At 41.6% G+C, this 15398-nt stretch overlaps 1 protein-coding gene across 1 annotated transcript in view; it reads right to left on the reverse strand.

Moving 5' to 3' along the window:
* Positions 1–769: 769 nt before the first annotated feature.
* The window catches only part of LOC138761401 (BICD family-like cargo adapter 1), a 145869-nt gene continuing 131240 nt past the window's right edge, over positions 770–15398 (reverse strand). Inside the window, exons 8-9 of the mRNA XM_069933434.1 lie at positions 13454–13574; positions 770–3714 (exon numbers count right to left, since the gene is read on the reverse strand). Coding sequence (XP_069789535.1) covers positions 3511–3714; positions 13454–13574 — 325 coding nt within the window. The 3' untranslated portion in view covers positions 770–3510. The remainder of the gene's footprint in view (positions 3715–13453; positions 13575–15398) is intronic.

Consider the following 15398-nt stretch of genomic DNA (forward strand, 5'->3'; position numbering starts at 1 on the left):
CTTTCATTGGATCGGCACGGCACAACGCTCGTCCTCTTGTTCTGCTGCTAAGACTTAAAGTGCGTGCATGTCATGAATTAACCTGCTGTTACAGCGGGCGCATACTGCAATTCACTCATCCTTAGATTGTGACCAGTTTCTCTGTGTTTCCTGGACAAATGGGAAGATCATATTGCACTGGCAGCAGGGCTGGACAGGGGTGCTGCTAGGCTTTGGGTCCAAATGCTTAAGGTTCAAGAGAATGGATGGAAGTCAGGCAGCAGCGATTGACCCCGCATCCAATTCCCTCTACCTGAAATCACACGCCCTTCCATTTGATGTAGAGAAGGTGCAAATAGTTACAGTGGTCTCACAAAAGGTCCCAGTGTAAATTAAGAGAGATCATATGGTGGGCTACAATCTCGGAACCCCAGCAATGACTAAACTGCACTTTCTGGGAATGATATTTAGACGGTTGTGACAATAGTGGCAATTTCACAACCGCTCAAAATATGTTTGTTGCACAAAGTTGACATCGCCAGTTTGTCAATCCTGTTGAGCCAAATTCTCAACCACCAGTTCTCAAGACCCAAGTGCATGGCTGCTGGCAGGTAACCCAGTATCCTGCCTGTTTTTGCCGTGCAGATACTGCCTGGATGGCCACTGTTAATGGTCGGGCTGGAGCGATTTTGAACAGCATTTGAATGATATGCATATTAAAACATTCACTCAAATGTCATTTCCAGCACAGTTCTCCAACAAGTATTGTCCCCCCCCCCCTCCCCTTTACTGTTCCCTCGGCAAGTTCCATTGACACTGTTGTATTCTCCTTTTTCTGCCAGCCCATTTAACCAGTGTGGCTGGTCCCAAAACCTTCATCTGTTTCCACCATTTGCTCATTTAATCACCACAGCAAGAGCTCACACCGATTGGACCCAAAGAGAAACCATGGTCATCATCCACATTCGTTCGAAAGTGAACCTGGGGAACACTGTATGACTCGATTTTGTATCAAGAAAACCACTCCTTCTCCAAGAGAAGGGCACTCTGCAGAAATCCAATGTGCCGATGATGTGAATGTCACCCACCATCCACATTCTGCAGGGCAAGAGAGGCGACTAGCACAGACACACATCACTGCCCAGGACATGGTTATGCAGCTCAGCTCTGTACAAAGCAGCACACAGTGCCTTGAGCCCATCCTCATTGAAGCCAAGCAAAGCACAATACTGTTGGGACTGACAAACCGCAGCATAGGAGCACGTTTGCACTGCCACAGAACAACCAGATGTACATACACTGGATCTGCAACAAATCCTGGAGAAAATGACCTGCTACTCATTCCTTTCAGCAGACGGCGCTGCTGCCCGCCTCCTCTTGGAAATGCAAGTCACAGTGTCTAACCTAACACTAAAAAAAACATATGTGCACAAAACTCTCTGGATTAGGATTACATTCCCTAATGTCACACCATACACATTATACTCAGTGATCTTGCAAACAGAAAAGTCCTCATGTACACAATACAATGACTCACACCACAAAGAACATATCGAGGACATCTTTCTACACACGCATGCACATGGTGTATTAATCACACCACACACAAACGGACTGGAAAGGCACATGGTACACTAAATGGCACAGGTACAGAGCGCACTTTTCTATGTCATCAGATGATGCACAGATAAAGCTGTAATTGCTCTGAGTGTTTTGTCCTACCTCAGTTACAGGGAATACAGTGCAGGGAACAATGTGCATTACCCCAGAACATATTGTACAGACATGCCACATACCGCTTTTAATGGGACAGAAATGGTGCACTGACACTATACGTACCCATTGTGCATTAAGATTCAGAAGCACAAAATGCACAGCTCTGCACTGTGTCAATTATGCATCAAGCATTCATACTGTGATTTACAGGCACATGGTGCATAGTCACCCAGCCTATTGCACAAGCAATAGCTGGACTGAGTAACGACCTTCAAAACAATTTTGCATTTTAGCAGAGTCTGTACCCTCACTTTCCCATGCTATTCCTTATAGGAACAGCTCAATCGCCTTTCCAAGCACATGACTCATAGCTCCAAACTGCAACACAGAAGGCTACCTTCATCCACAAAGCCCCAGATATCCTTATACATTGCACTACATTAACTATTTCTCCCTCAACCAACATCATGTACTTTGGATCAGCCTGCAAAATACAGGCTCCTGGTGATCCATGTACATGCCATTGAAATATCTCACACTATCTTGCCCCATTCAACCGCACACTCCCATACAAACGCAGGTGTGGAGTCTGCCATCTCAGTCAACATCATACCTGGGACAATCCAGCCTACCACACCAGATATGGCTCTGGATCCAGTTATATAGAAATATACAAATGTTTATCTGCCTCTGAAAGGGAAACAAAAAGCATTTAACAATTGATTTTGCACTCAGGTGAGGAAAGGGTGACTGTTTAGAAAAATTGGATTTGAGCAGCCAGAGATCTTCAGTCCATTAATTCTTTTCCCCTCAACAAACTCGCACCTGCAAGACATGAAGCTGGGTACCAGTGCTCCCAGGTGAGAAAGCAGTGCCTTCCAATCATCCTTTCTTTGCAGCTGATGAACCTCCACTGAGGTTAAATCAAGGATCCCCAGTTAGCATTAACACATTTTTCCCTTTCGGGCACTGGTCAACATACCATGTACTGCTGATGTTTCTCTGTTGTTCAGGTTCCCAGCATTTGTGATACATTTCACACACAAATATAAACTGATAATGGCACCCTTGCAGTTGTGCCTTAACACTTTATACTTACACACTGCATTTATCGATTGGGATTGCCCTCAATGTTGCTCTGTGATACTGAGCTATTGAGTACTTTAAACACACACACACACACACACACACACACACACACACACCCTTTAACTGATACACAGTGCACCATCTTACCCAACAATGAACAGACGCTGCATTCAACAGGCACGCAGTGAATTGTCCACGCTACACATGCACATGCAGCCATCTCCCATACTGATTTTCTCTGGTGCACTGTTCACAAGCTGCCGGATGGCTATTCAAGATACAGATGGTTTGCTGTCTCATAGAATTCTTTCAAGGCCAACAGTCCAACCACCTCAAATAACACCGTACAAACATTTCATCCCTCAGACTGGCATTCTTCAATTCATGTCTTGTGGGATTGTCTTCTTTGTGAAAAATAATAGATCAGTATCATTTGTTTTAACTCCTTCTATGTACCACGTCTGTGCAATGTTCGACAAACAAGGACCTTTGGCAAAGAGAACTTGGACGTAACTTACACCAGAAAAAACGTCTTCTGTAACAAGTCTACCTGACTTGGGCTGAATGCCTGGAGTTTTCTCCAGTGGAGCATCCTACTGCCTCTTTGCAGGCAGACAGAAGGATCACCTGAGCTTGGGCAGGAAGAGCTTCCTTCCCAATTCAATGGAACATTTGTTTGTGCAAAGAATCTCTCACAGCCTCCCAAAGCCATGTTAGCTCTGTTAATTACAAAGGAAAGTAATTCTTCTTGAAAAATGTGAAGAGACGTTTCCCTTCTACCCCAATGACTTCTCGATTGTTTTCCAGTCTCACCGAAGAGCTGACTTTGTGCCTTATGCTGCAGCTGTTCCTCTGGGGGGATGCTGGCAGGTGACACTCTTTCTGTTGTTTGTCCATTAGCTGCTGGTCAATGACTGTGTGCATGTCATCCTGTGGGAAGGAAAGGAACAGGAGTTAGGGTTAGCCATTCTTGTATTGCATGGACTGCAGGTTTTCTTCAGGAAATGTGACTGGGCAAGTTGACAGCTATGTGCTCAATGAATAAAGCATCTTCCAGCTACTCCCATCAGAAAAAAGATAGAGGTATCAGAGCCAGAACCACCAGGCTGAGAAATGGCAGCTTAGCTTCTTCTTCCCACAGTGAGATTGCTGAATGACTGCTAAAACAACTCTCTGTTATTCTACTATTATTATCTAAAACATGTGTGTTACATATGTATGGGTTTACATTGTTATGCACCATGGACCGCTGTTGTGCGTGGAGGAAACGTGGCCTCCCTGCCTGTCTGGAATGTGTGTATCATGAGCAGTCTGAAACTTATTTGGAAATCACGTCACCTGTCAAATAAGGTTGGACGCCGGCCACCCATTAGTGCACACCTTGCCATTGGCTAATTTAAATCACTTAAGAGTCTATTATTGGATAGAAGCACAGATTAGCACTGTATGCAACACCAGCACACAGCACGTTCTTTCTCTCTGCCCTGAGGTCCAAGCCCAGGACAGTGCTCCATGCCAGATTACTACTGTGGACATCACTGGAAGTGTCGCGGGTAAGGTATGCACTACATTGAAGCTGAGTAGCATTGCGATAGATCAACACTTGCAGATAACTGCAACCCCATTAGTACAGGGAACTGGGTGTAAGAATCCCTGCTTGTCATGTGTGAGTGGGCCAAGTATACTGTAGGTTTACCATTGTCAGAGTCCAACCAAAGTCTGAGGCAAATATCTATATTGTCACTTAAGTGAAATAGTGATCGAGTACAGTTTAACATTTTCCCATTTGTTTCCTGCACATTAATAAAAGTTACGTGTGATTGTTACACTTGCATCCAGACCCATCTCCCTGTGAACCCTCTGAACCTGATACTGTTCCCTATGCAACAACTGGAGAACATTATTTCATCAGGTTGTACTAGTCCCACTTGATGATAAATAAACATAAACATTATGATAATGCCCATCTCCATGGATTGTGAGAAAATGGAGTGAACCGCTGCCTGTTAAGTGTATGGAGTTCCAGTGTTCAGATATAGAGTAACAGTGAGGGACATTGATTTATTTGCAGTGTGCAAGCTGGTGGGAAATATGCACATGTCTTTTGTTGTCATGTGGTAAAGGTTGCAGGTTTGAGAGATGTGGACAAAATAATTCAGTGCAGTTTGTAGACAATACACATTGCAGCCGGCCCGTACTGTGGTGAACTGAGTATTTAGTATGGCGCACTGGGTATACTTTATCTTCAATTATATCAAGAAGTTGCAGATTGCTGGAGCTGCCCTCTTCCAAATAGGCGGAGAGCATTCCATCTCATGCCCAGCATGCTTTAGAGATGGTGGAAAGGAATCACTTGCTGTAGGATATTCTGTCTTTGACCTGGCGCTGGAATCAGTAATATTATCTGGCTGCTCCAGTGAAATTTCTAGTCAATAGGAATGTCTAGGATGTTGGTGGAGGGTAACTTGAATGCAAAAGCAGGGCCAACTGATGGCCTATGCAAAACCCAACAATGGTTCCCCCTCGACCCTTCCATTGTCTAACTGACAAGACATTAAGACTTAATAAGTATTGAATGTGAAATAAAAGATTAAAAATTCAGTTTTCTTCCAGGCAGGTTAATATACAGTACAATTCTGATTATCTGAAATGGTCGGGACCGAGCCCATTTAGGATAAATGCTTTTTTCGGAGAACTGGTCATTTAAAAAAAAACAGCCCAGTAGCAACAGCAAATCACTTGTAACAATGTTGAAACAACAAACAACAACAAGGGAAGGCTTTTTAATCATTAAAGCTTAATTCTCACCAAAATAATGCTGGCCACCACCAATCACTGACACTTTCCCACCAAGGCTTTGCTCGTGCCAGGAGCCCGAATGTCCCGCTCCTGCCGGGTAGCTTGAGGTCCGCTGTGCTGCTGCCATCGCCAGGGGCCTCCGAGGACACCGGTCAGTTTGGCTCCAAAAAAGTTTTGGACAACTGAGGATTTCAGATATCCTCGTTTATCCAAAATTTTAAAAAAATTAAAATTAAATTAAAAATTTTTAAATTTGATTTTTTTTTTCGGGTAACACGGGATTTTGGAGAATCAGATTTCAGATAATTGGAGTTGTACTGTAGTTGACAGATTCCAATTTTGTTGTATTCCCAAATTTAAAATATATTAACCTGCTCAATACTATAATAATATTAATAGAATTATTTTATTACTATTAATATTCTTGTTGTATATGTATTCATACTGGTATGTATCCTTTTCGTTTATTGTGGGGTCCCCTTTTTGTGGGCCCCTAGTTCAGCTGCACCATGATAAATCTGGCTCTGGAAAAAATAACTCTGATGCCCCCTTCTCTTGGTGCCCTGAGCACATGCTTAATGATTAATGCAGGCCTGTGTAAAAGCTCACGTGAATAATTATGGATTGGTACTTGTGCGGCATATTGTGAGCATGCATGCAAAGGTTAAATTGAAAGAAAGCAAGAATGAGGAATTGCATAGGGGGAAGGTCAGTATGTCATGACCATGATTAGGGCACTGGAGGGTCAATAATAACAAGGAGTTTTGTGCTGAGGGGAATCAGAGAGAATCTTTCACTATTGAGAAGAGAATCTTAACATGGCTTCTCTGTTAAGTAGGAAAGTCAAGATCAGAAATAAAGTAAGAAAATGGGTCGATGCCAAGGCTGCTTCATGCAGAAGATCAGCAGGTAGACTGATGGCTCTTATCACACCACTATTAGAACCATGGAACATGACAGCATAGAAAACAGGCCTTTCTACCCTGTGCCAAATTATTATTCTGCCTAGTCCCACTAACCCTAACCCATATCCTATCCCTCCATACCCCTCCCATCCACGTACCTGCCCAAATTTCTCTTAAATGTTAAAAATGAGCCCTATTCACCAATTTAGTTGGCAGCTCGTTCTTTACTCCCACCACTCTCTGGGTGAATAAATGCACCCCCCCCCCCCCACAATGTTCCCCCTAAATTTCTCCCCTTTCACCCTTAACCCATGTTCTCTGGTTTGTATCTCACCTACCCTCAGTGGAAAAAGACTACTTGCATTTAATCTATCTATACCCAGCATAATTTTGCATACCTCGATCAAATCTCCCCGCATTCTTCTCTGCTCCAGGGAATAAAGTCCCAACCTGTTCAATCTTTCCCTGTAACTCAATTCTTCAAATCCAGCAACATCCCTGTAAATCTACTCTGCACTCTTTCAATCTTCTTGATATTTTTCCTGTATTTATATGACAAATTTGGCCTCACCAATATCTTATGCAATTTTACCATAACATTCCAATTCCTGTACTCAATATTTTGATTTATGAATGCCAATATGCCAAAAGTTCTCTTTACAACCCTGTCTCCTTATGACGTCACTTTCAGGGAATTATGTATCTGTATCCCCAGATCCCTCTGTTCTACTACACTCCTCAGTGCCCTAATTTTTACCAGGTCACAGTATTGCTACATGTCTCTGGAGCAATCAGTTCAAGGCCATGAGGTGAGACCAGGATTAGGAAAAACTGCCATTTAACTTGATTTGCAGTTTGTGGTCAGATGTTTTGTTGTTATTGCAATAGGATTGGAATTTTCATCTGATTATAATTCAGCAAAGACCAGGCACCACCCTGGAGATGGTCAGTGTTTTCAGCTGTGAACTGAATTAAACAAGTACCTGCTGCACATTTATGCTTGCAACTGTAACTGATAGTCTGTAAATACAGTACCGGTCTTAAGCTTAATTTAATCTAGGTCAAATATTGAATAAAAGACTATAGATCACCCCAGGATTTAAAGAAACATTGTACAGAAATGGCTTATTGTAATTTTTACTTTATGTAGGAGATCCATCACTCATCAGAAGTGAACTGAATGGAATGAACTATTGCAGTATCCTAGATCAGCCATCATCAACCTTTTTTCAGCTATGAACCCTTTAGGTCCTTGCTCAAAATTTTGGGCTCCCCTCCCAGTGAAGCAGTCAAGTTTCTTCCATGCTTCTCTCTTCCCAACTACATAAAAGTTATTTTCTTCCATGCCTCTCCCCATTTAAATGTGACAGGTGGCCCCTCCCCCCACCCCCATTGAGAACGGTTGATGGCTGTCCTAGATAATGAGGCAGTTGTCCAAAGTAATGAATAACAATGGAATCATGTGCTATCGCCGTAATATTAAAACTGAGCGGGTCAGAAAGGAACAGAAATTGTTCCTCTGGTGGTAGGTCAAGCAATCAGTTAATCTTCTGAAACTAAAGCCAAGGTTTCTCCCTGCCATTGATGGTCATTGTGTAGTCAGGAGTTTCATTGGAAATGACGGATGAAAAATTAGCTTTAAAAGAATGGAAAAATACAACAATAACATGGGACCACAAGAACAACCAAAGTTGAAGACTGGATGGAATGCAGGAACACTTTAACAAGTAGATGGGTGAGATGCCACAATGAGAGCTCACCTCAGAGGCAGGAGGGGCTTTACAATAGCCTGCTTGTACAGTAGCTGGGAGAAGCCACTAGATGAGAAACCAGAGGAGCCAGATAGTAAAAAGCCCTGAGGAAGCAAACTGTACCAAGAGAAAGGGAAGAAAACACAAGGCTGAAGCAATAGGAACAAAAGCATGCCTTTGTTGGACTACTTCTGTTAGTCTGAAACTTGGGTGGAATACACAGAGCAGCATGGAACCAGTCCCAGCATTTACTCAGGTGATCCCCATCATATCCACCCAGCTGATGCCCAATCTCTCCACAGGCACTTTGATTCCACCGCACCTGTTCCATTGCTAAATCTATGCAGAATCCCTGATTTTTTTTTAAAAAAGCATCACATTTAGTGACATCCATTTGAAATAATCCCTTGGATTCAACACATCAACTTTACTATCCTTTACAAAGATTTTATTTTTCTTTAAAAAGTATTTTCTTTTAATTTACAATAAATTGTACTGCTTTGTTCACAGAGAGACTGAATTATTCCTAGAAAAATGTCAAGTGAAAACCGAGAGCCATTAGGAATTTAAAGGAGGATACAAGCAGGGGTACAGTGATCCATATAATTATTATAAATTCATATTTCAAGCTTGGATACATGGAGTGTAGAAGTGGCTTATTCATGATCATCTCCTGTTTTCAGTAAATTATTCAACTACAAGATTCAGTCAGTTAGCAGTATATTTAGCTCAAATACATAATTTAAATAAGTAATTATTATTAAAATTTAATGAAATATTTAATGTACTTTCATTTTATATTTTGGTCTTTTGCTTCTATCTAATCCAAAATGTCACTAGGAGCCATTCTTACATCTGCCCTTGTTAAGTGAACACACGAAACTAAATATTTGAACATGAAACAAATAAAAATATTTAGAACACAGTTTTGAAAAAAAGTATTTTGGTTTTCTCAATATGAGAGGATGTGTAAGGGATGGAGAACCAGCAAAGAAGATGGAAAGAAATTCCAGCTCCATCCATATGATGTCCAGTTGTACATTATCTGGCAGTTAGCGCAACGCTATTACAGCGTCAATGACCCGTCAATGACCACGCTGTCTGTAAGGAGTTGGTATGTTCTCCCCGTGTCTCCTCCGGGGGCTCCGGTTTCTTCCCATCGTTCAAAATGTACTGGGGTTATAGGTTAATTCGGGGATTTGGCAGCACAGGCTTTTGGGCCAGAAGGGCCTGCTACCATGCCGTATGTCTAAGAAGTATAAAAACATCCACCCCCGATCATACACTAACAACTTGGCTAACCTGCACATTTATTAAATTACACATTGAAAACAGCAGCGGATTTTAAATACTGCCCTGGTATCCAATGACAATACAGGTTGAGTATCCCTTATCCGAAATTCATGGGACCAGAAGTGTTTCCGATTTAGGATTTTTTTCAGATTTTGGAATACTAATGTTTTATACTTACCAAAAATAAACAATCTCTGTTTACAAAAGAAGATAAATGCAGCACCACATACTAGAAATTCTGTTGGATACATGTAGGTCTGGCGATGACAATGGTTGGTAACAAACTAGCACTCACTTGTATCATCAAGTCGGCACTCAGAAAGTTTCGGAATTTGGAGTATTTCAACCTGTACTATCCAACATGTTAAATCATTCTCATAATATGCAATGAAAAACCTATTTCATTTATGTTAAGAAAGAATTTTACTGAGCATATTCATAGCACAGATGATAAGTAGGAATGTGTAGTGGAGGGAGGTTTTGCACTCTGTGCAACCTTGCTGTCTTTATTCATAATTTACCCATGAAAGTATATGCTTGCCATAGGACAAGGAGAGACTGGGTTGTTCAGGCACACATTCACTAGAGTTTAGAACAGGGGTGTCAAACTCAAATTCACAGAGGGCCAAAATTAAAAACTTGGACTGAGTCATGGGCCAAACGAAATATTTATTGAAAATTTTCAACAACATCTGCATGTTTTCTCTTCTTTCAACATATGTAATGTTAAACTTTTTCAGCACCTGGAGTACTGTGTCCAGTTCTGGTCTCCATATTTGAGGAAGGATATACTGGCTTTGGAGACGGTCCAGAGGAGATTTACTAGGTTGATCCCTGGGATGAAGGGGTTGACTTATGATGAAAGATTAAATCGTCTAGGATTGTATTCGCTCGAGTTCAGAAGAATGAGAGGAGATCGTATAGAAACATATAGGATTATGAAGGGTATAGATAGGATAGATGTAGGAAAGTTTTTTGAGTTGGCCGGGGAAACTAAAACGAGAGGACACAGTCTCAAGATTCGGGGGAGTAGATTTAGGACAGAGATGAGGAAAAATAGTTTTTCCCAGAGAGTCGTGAATGTTTGGAATTCTCTAACCAGGGAAGTGGTTGAGGCTGCCTCATCAAACATATTTAAAATTCGGTTAGATAAATTTTTACATGATAGAGGAATTAGGGGATATGGGGAGAAGGCAGGTAGGTGGAGTTAGGTCATAAATTAGATCAGCCATGATCGTATTGAATGGCGGAGCAGGCTCGAAGGGCCATTTTTGCCCTACTCCTGTTCCTACTTCCTATGTTCCTGTTATTAAAATAAATGTTTAATAATAGTTTTGGTTAAACTATTTCCAGAAGAAGCATTAACAAATGAGAAATAAAATATTCAATAAATAATATTTCTCTATAGCCTTTAAGCTCCTTTTAAATGTATTTTTTTTCACAAGCCAATAAGTCAAAAAAATAACATCTTGCTTCAATGAAAATCCAATCTTTCAACTATGAACAGTCCAAAGTTAACCAAAGAAAATATTAATCCAAGCTTAGCTTGCTACACTGTGATTTACTCTGATGCACCTGGGTCTAAACCAGATACTTGGCATCTCTTCTTAGATGCAAGTTCATCAAACTCTGGGGTCAGAGTTTTCCTCCCACCTGTCTTGAAAGGTCCTGTTTTCTGTCTTTGGTTTGGCCATTTTTCGTAAGGGGTTTATTACATGTGAGTTGGGCGACAGGTCGCAGATGCTAATGAAAGTAAAGAGAGGAGGTGGGCGCGATTAGCGGGCTGACAGGCCGGCGCCAACGCATTTGCAAAGCATTCTGGGATTTGTAGCGGCAGCCAGTGGGCCAGCTCTAATACATATTTGATATGATCTTGCGGGCCAAATATAATTATATCACGGGCCAAATTTGGCCCGCGGGCCTGAGTTTGACATGTGTGGTTTAGAAGATTGTAAATTATAATAATTATTGATGGAGGGTCTTTGACCAAAAACAGTAACTATTTTCTCACCCTTTCATTTTAATTTAAAGACACAGCAATGGTAACAGACCCTTCCAGCCAGGAAGTGCATACCTCTCAAATGAACCCATGTGACAAATTAACCAACTAACCCATAGGTCTTTGGAACCTGGAGGAAATCGACACAGACACAGGAAGAACGTACAAATTCCTTATAGACACTTGTGGATTTTTGTTTCCCTCCAAATCTGCAGCCTGGAAGTTGTTACAGGTTGTTTTATTAGGATACACTTCAAAACCATTGAAGAAATTAACTCCATAAATGTAAAGACTTGGAAGAAACAATTTATTGAAGTGAAACACAGAAGTCTTCAGACACTGCAATTGTGGTTAAAGACAGAAATGCTGGTGGCCTTCAGCAGGGTCTTGCAGTGTCCATAGGAGGTAAAGATATATAACCTATGTTTCAAGCCTGAGCCCTCCTTTAAGGTTCCTATAATTCTGAGTTCCTCCAGCATTTATGTGTTTTTACTAGAAGTAATTTATTCATAGCTTTCAAAATTAATGGTATATAAACAAATCAAACTGGGACCAAGGTGCTGCATTTCAAATGATCTAATTGTACGTGTTACTGAGCTGAGACAAGCAACGTGGTTCAACACAAGCAGAACCTCCCAAACATTCTGGAAAGCACAGGATAAGCAACTAGAGAATTTAATTAATGTGTGGAATGGAGACGTTTAATATTATTGAATATTGTATATACATTTTCCGAAAGCGTATGTAAAGGTTCATATCTGTACAAGGTTAAAGACTAAATTAGCCAGGTGATTTCCAATTGTCAGAACAAAGAGACCTAGTCGGATTTGCAACACAAATTGTTTCAGAATAATTCTTGGAAAATGGATCAACATTTCCATATATTATCTAAATATATACAAATCGTTGGTTTGGTTTAGTGTTCAACAAAAAAACCCCAAAATCACACTTTAAAAGCCCACAGAAATTGTAACATCTTAATGGAATGAACTTTTAATTGTGCTAATTCTCCATTTAAGCACCATTACTTCCTGGCTGTGCATGGAACCAAACAAAACAAAGTCCCCAAACTATCTGCTGAACTTTTTCTATAGTTTTAGTCTTAGCATGTTTACATTCTGTTTTTGGAGTATTATGAGCAGGTTTGGGCTCCTCATTTCAGAAAGGATGAGCTGACGTTGGAGAGGGTTCAGAGGAGGTTCACTAGGATGATTCCAGGAATGAAAGGGTTATCATATGAGGAGCGTTTGACAGATCTTGGCCTGTAATCGATAGAATTTAGTGTGAGGGGGAATCACATTGAAATACTTTTAATATTGAAAGGCATGGACAGAGTCGATGGAGAAAGGATATTTCCCATGGTGGGAGAGCCCAGGATAAGAGGGCACAACTTCAGGACTGAAGGGTGTCCATTTAGAACAGAAGAATTTCTTTAGCCAGAGGATAGTAAATCTGTGGAATTCATTGTTACAGACAGTTGTGAAGGCCAGGTCATTGGGTGTATTTAAGACGGACATTGTTAGGTTCTTGAATAGTCAGGACATCAAAGGTTCTGGGGAGAAGGCCGGGCAGTGGGGCTGAGTGGGAAAATGGATCAGCTCATGATTGAATGGCAGGAGTAGAAAGATGGGTTGAATAGTCTATTTCTGCTTATATGTCTTATAGTCTCATGAAAAAAGTTTATTTTTGGAAAAAAATAATTGAGATAGAAATTGTCTGTCTCATGACAAAGTTATCCTGTAGTTTTTGGATTAAGTGGTGAGACGAACTGCATTCTATTTCATAACGTATCACAATCCTTCTAATGACTTAATAATTTAAAATTGACTGCAATATTGTGATTACACAAATCAGTAAGAACTGCATTCACAACAGACCCAGTTAAAGTTGGCATTTGACCCACAAGGTTCATCTAGACTCACCTGCCAGGCCTCCAGCTGCTGTGATAGGTTGAGTTTCTGCTGAATTGCATCCAGGAGCTGGCTGTTGAGTGACATCATGTCAATCTTACACTTGGCAAGTTCCATTTCCAGAGTATTCTTCCTGAAATAGAAATTCAAAATTTAACTTTATATTAAACTGGGATATTTTGTGTCTACCCAAGCAGCACATTGGGAAAAGCACACTGCTTCAATCAGTAAGAGCAAAATTAAATCTCGTGGAACACAGAAGTCTGCAGACACTGTGATTGTAGTAAAAACACAGACATGCGGGAGGAGCTCGGTCTCGCAGCATCCATAGGAGGTAAGGATATATTACAGGCGTTTCGATCCTGAGCCCTTCTTCAAGAGGCAAAAGCAGGCAGCTGCCTGAATTAAAAGGTTGGGGAGAAGGAAAGAATGGGAAGGGGGAGGAATACAGAGCAATATACAAAAGGGGTTTATTGCATATGGATAGGAGGCCAGGAGAGAGGAAAGATAGGAATTGATTGGGGGAGGGACAGGTGGTTTGGCTTTGTGAATGCAGAGCTGGAGGATAGGAGACAGGGTTAAAGATGGGGCAGTAGGGGCTAACAGATCAAGTCCACAGCATTTTCAAGTAGGAAGATGAGTAACCAGGCATTGTGATCCATGTGGGTACTAATGACATAGACAGGAAAAGGGATGAAGGCCCTCCTGAAGAGGGATTATAGGGAGTTAGGAAGAAAGCAAAAAAACCAGGACCTCAATGGTAGTAATTTCTGGATTGCTGCCTGTGCCACATGACAGCGAGGGCAGGAATAGGAAGTTTCAGCAAGATATTCATCTGCTTTTTTACATTGCAACAATAGCAACATACTTCTTGCGTTTATAGCCCAGTGGTAAAAACAGAAATTAGGTATGGCTAATCCTCCGTTATCTCTAGTGTTCTGAAGATACTCTTATTCAATCTAGGTTTCTTGTTTTGCTATATATGTGACATAATAATTGATCCAAAATTGTCAAAAAAAGGACAGGAATAAATATTGGCAGTGATTGAAAGAGGTGTGAACATTTTGGCAGAATATTCATTTCAACTTAATTAACACAACCAATCTTAGTCAATGAGAGTGGTGACCATCCTTTAAGAATTTGGTTTGGCTGACAAAAAGTGCAAAGTTTTCTATAAAAAGATTTTTAAAATTCTTAGTTATGATAATACCTAAGTATTGTGTTGATACACCACTAGCCTACTGCAGGGATCCACCACTGTATCTGCAGGAAGATCACTGGAGGACAGACAACATCTGGCCGGCTGTCAATCATCTGCCAGGGATATAAGCCAGATCAGTCACTTGGGAGCAGAGCACAGCTAGCAACAGCAGAGACTTTAAGCTGAATAAATTGCGCCCATTTATGGAGCTACCCCTCCCACATACGCTCAAGGCCAGCCGCAGGTGCCTTGACCTTTTCTCCAATTACTCACAGTAGGTTTCTCGCTTCTCAGACAAGGTCCACCCACTGCCCCAGGCCACAATCTTTCACCTCCCACCTGAGGCGCAGGAAGTCTTCACTCGCATCAGGCAGGATATCGCAGACACCACGATGTATGCCGTGGATGAGGACTCCCCCTTCCAGGTGGAGAGCGATGCCTCCGATGTGGCCCTTGCCACTACCCTCAACCAAGAGGGGACGCCCTGTTGCCTTTTTACCAAGAACCCTCCACGGTTCTGAGCTAGGGCACTCTGCCGTTGAAAAGGAGACTCAGGCAGTCGTGGAAGCAGTCTGCCACTGGCATCACTACCTGGCAGGCAGGAGATTCACCCTCCCCACCGACCAGCATGCAGTGGCGTTTACGTTCAGCACCACCCACAAAGGCAAGATCAAGAATGACAAGATCTTGAGCTGGAGAGTCAAGTTGCAACATACAGCTACGACATCCAGTACCGACTCGGGAAGTTTAACAACT

The sequence above is a fragment of the Narcine bancroftii genome, chromosome 4 (genome assembly GCF_036971445.1).
Source record: "Narcine bancroftii isolate sNarBan1 chromosome 4, sNarBan1.hap1, whole genome shotgun sequence".
Taxonomy (NCBI): Eukaryota; Metazoa; Chordata; class Chondrichthyes; order Torpediniformes; family Narcinidae; genus Narcine; species Narcine bancroftii.